Genomic DNA, 3993 nt, shown 5'->3' on the forward strand with positions numbered 1-3993 from the left:
CCTTTGAGCTCCTCGTCCGCTTCTTCGCCTGCCCCAGCAAGCCTGAGTTCTCCCGCAACATCATGAACATCATCGACATCGTGGCCATCATCCCCTACTTCATCACCCTGGGCACCGAGCTGGCCCAGCAGCAGCAGCAGAAGCAGCAGCCTGGGAGCAGCAGCAACAACGGGGGCCAGCAGCAAGCCATGTCCCTGGCCATCCTCAGAGTCATCCGCCTGGTCAGGGTCTTCAGGATCTTCAAGCTCTCCAGACACTCCAAGGGGCTGCAGATCTTAGGGAAGACTCTCCAGGCCAGCATGAGGGAGCTTGGCCTCCTCATCTTCTTCCTCTTCATCGGGGTGATCCTCTTCTCCAGTGCTGTCTACTTTGCAGAGACTGATGACCCCGACTCCCTGTTCACTAGCATCCCTGATGCTTTTTGGTGGGCAGTGGTGTCCATGACCACTGTGGGCTATGGGGACATGTACCCCATGACAATCGGTGGCAAGATTGTGGGGTCCTTGTGTGCCATCGCGGGAGTTCTCACCATTGCTCTTCCTGTCCCTGTCATCGTGTCCAACTTCAACTACTTCTACCACCGAGAGACTGACCATGAAGAGCAGTGCCAATACACCCACGTCACCTGCGGCCAGCAGCAGTCACCCTTCTCTGAGCCCAAGAAGGGAGACAGTAACCAGTCTCTCAGCAAATCTGAATTCCTGGAAGCAGAAGACCTGGAGTCCATGAAATACTCCAACTTCATTCCTCCCAACAGCCAGGGTTATAAGGAGAAGAAAATGCTGACAGAGGTGTGAGCAGTCCTGGTTCCAAGCACAGAGCTGCAAGCTGCTGCACAGCCGTCTTCCTGCTAGCAGCTGGATCTGTTCAACATTGATGTGCCACACTGTGAATCGTGATATCGTAAACAGAATGATGGTGATTGTGGGCTCTTCTGTCCATTTGATGATTTGCTGTTTCTCATGACCATATGCAGCCAGAAATGTTCTTGCTTTATTCTGTGGAGTGGTAGCTGTTATCCCCCACTCCCTCATCGTTTTTTTTCCTGTCTTTGAAGACTGCTTTAATCCAATATTTGCTCTGCAACCTAGCCTTTCTATTCCACTAGTAGAGAAGCCCTTGCCACTACTTCAGCTGAAGGATTCAGCAGGGAGTAAACAGTTAAAGGGGCTATAAACATCTGGCTCAAGCTGTGCCCTTAGTTCCTCTGCCAGCGAAGCGCCCTTAGCTGTGGGATCAGTCATGCCTGCCATGCCATTGCCTTTGAATAATGGAAATGCTGTAGCCAGTGAGTTCTGCAGCTGTAGGGGAAAGTCAGCAAAGCGAATGCCTGCCTTCTCTGCAACCCTTGGCATGCTGAAGATCCTCTTGGTTTGTGTTTCAAAAGAGGTGCATTGACTGAAAAGTTCTTCGCTACTTGTGACTGTATTACCGGTTATCAAAAACAGGCTTGTAGTAGTCAGAAGCCTTGGTGAAGATTCTCTGTGTTTTGAGCTTATTTCAGCCTTGTTTATATCAGTACCCTGATGTTAATTGGCTTTTGTAGTACCAATTTAATCTTCATAGTGGTAAGTGCCTTCTGATGCAAGGCACGTTGGAGCAAATTCATTCGTTATCTCTGCAGTTTATCTCCACACAATAGTGTTTAATGAGATGTACTTTATGCTTCAGATATCCAGTTCTGTATTCAGGCATGTGAGAGCAATTGACTCCACTGTGTTTTTATTGAAGTGTTTGTATAGTTGAGGGAAGTTTGCATGTTGGTATTTTGTTAACGTTGCTAAAAACCCCTGACTACAGGCAGCTGCACTTGCACTGTCTGAAGATTGCACTGCCAGGCATAAATTGCCCCAGGGTAAGGGTGTCAACATAGGAGATTTAGATTGGCACGGATACAGATTTCCCTAAACCATCTGCACAAATCCAACAGCATACCCCAGACCTTTCAAGTGAGGACAGAAACAGCTAGCCTTCAAGAGATGCTTGTGTTGTATTCCTGAAGTAGCCAGTTCTTGGTCTTTCATGGGTAGAAGGCACAGCAGTGTCTTTTGCAAGCACTAGGTTTTATGAGAGCATCTTATGCAGTAATTCAAAATGCATAGCTTGGCCTGCAGCACCAGGTTTGCCAAGAGATCAGCTATTCACACCTCGAGATGCACATTTTACTTCCCAGATTTTCCTTTTTAATCAGCTCTGCCTTACATCTAACTTCAAAATGTTTCAAATGCTGCCAGTGGGTGAGAAAGGGAAATGGATGCTCTGAGATTTGATTGACAGATTTTCCTGCACGGAGAAATCTTTCTTGTTTTAGATTTTAAGTGTACGTTTTGCAATCACACATGTGCATGTGTATGAAAGCAAAGGCAGCCATTAATGCCTTGTGTCATACTGAATGATGTGCATATTAGAATGTACTACATATTGCATGTGACAAATGTCATACATAAAGCAGACATAATATCAAGATGCAAAATATATAGAATACACTTTATGTGTAAGTATATATCTTATACTTTTCAACCGTGAGGCTAAGAATGCTGAAGGCATATAGTCAGAACTGGCTATAGGACTGCTTGTGAGAGGGGATCTGTTTGCATCTTTGCTACTCTGCTCGTTTCTCATTGTCTTGAGATCTGGCCCCATGCCTAGAGTGCTTTTTATTGTAGCCTCTCTCCATCTGGGCTCTGATCATACAGTAAAAGTTGTTTGTGTAAATCCTAACCGCTGCATTTCTCCAGAGTCCTGTTGTCTCCTCAAAGGTTTGTAATGTGCAGGGATCTCCCCTGGGATTGGCACACATGCATTATACTTAATCCTCTGTTCTCTCTCTCTCACTGAAGTCAATAGCAAAATGCTAGTTGTCTCTTTTTCTGCAGGTCAGTCAGGGAGACCCAAGGGTGATGAGGTGAGAGATATATAGCTGAGAGGAGTTTGCCTGAATACATAGGTGCCTAGTTCCTCTTTGGTTTGCCAGGACTGAGGTCTGTGAAGGTCTGGGGCCGTGAGAGCCATTCTGAAGCCTTTGAAGCATGAAAGCAGCTGGTGGGAAAGTAATCCTGGTGAATAAATGGAACTGAGGAAGGATCAGCATAGTGGTATCTCTGTTGCTTTTGTGTTCAAAGTTGTCTCAGACATTGATTTACTTCAGTACATTGCTGTTGCTGTTCTTAGTTGTGTTTCAGGGTCACTAGAATGAAATCTTTTCTGTGAATGCAAGACAGTGACTCTTCTTCAATTTTTTTGGTTGCTTTAATAGATGCACTAGAAACCAGCAAAAGAGCCTGCTGTTTAAGAGGAACGTTTCTAGGTTGCTGCTGTCTCCTAGCAGAAAGCCCATGTTGGTTTATTTTATGCCTAACTGTATCAGCTGATGAAAGTTTTCCCAAAGTAGGGTATAAAAAACTCAGGTTAAGCACAAGTTCAGGAGGCAGCATGAGGCACACTGAGCCTACGTCAGAAAATTCCCCTTCTTGCTTCTTTCCTTGGGCCTGACCCTGTTGCCCCTGCCAGGCAGGAGCCCTTCCTGCTCAGAACAGGTTGTTCTCCCAACCAGTGTGACAGGCAGCTGGGCACGGAGAAGAAAAATGTGTAACAAATGACTGGCAACATAATCCCAGAGTGTCCTGTAAAGATGCTCTTCTAAAGAGATTTCCTGCTCTCAGGTGAAATTCAGCAGTGAGTTTCCAGCCAGTGTGTTGTCTGCACACAGACCTGCATGCATTCACATGCAGACACAAAACTAAGAGGAAGCTTTGTTGCAAACAGACAGCTTGGAGCAGTTTTTTGCAACCCACGTTTTTCAGTTCTGAAAAGAGAGTGCAAATGAAAATGTGTAAAGTGGGAGTGGCATTTGCTCCCTGAGTTTTCTGTGTAAGAGCTGAGAGAAATTCAGAAAGCCAATAGAAGACTGGAAAATAACCTAGGGGCTTTCATTTAGGCATGTAACTCCTTCTCTAAGCATCTCCTGGAAAGCAAAGTAGTCAAGTCCCAGAG

At 45.8% G+C, this 3993-nt stretch overlaps 1 protein-coding gene across 1 annotated transcript in view; it reads left to right on the plus strand.

Annotated features, from left to right (window-relative positions):
* Positions 1-992, plus strand: part of KCNA6 (potassium voltage-gated channel, shaker-related subfamily, member 6) — a 26477-nt gene extending 25485 nt beyond the window's left edge. The window contains exon 4 of the mRNA XM_010007182.1: positions 9-992. Within this exon, the coding sequence (XP_010005484.1) occupies positions 9-797 (789 nt within the window). The 3' untranslated portion in view covers positions 798-992. The remainder of the gene's footprint in view (positions 1-8) is intronic.
* Positions 993-3993: the final 3001 nt, after the last annotated feature.

The sequence above is a fragment of the Chaetura pelagica genome, unplaced genomic scaffold (assembly GCF_000747805.2).
Source record: "Chaetura pelagica isolate M959 unplaced genomic scaffold, ChaPel_1.0 scaffold211, whole genome shotgun sequence".
Classification (NCBI taxonomy): Eukaryota; Metazoa; Chordata; class Aves; order Apodiformes; family Apodidae; genus Chaetura; species Chaetura pelagica.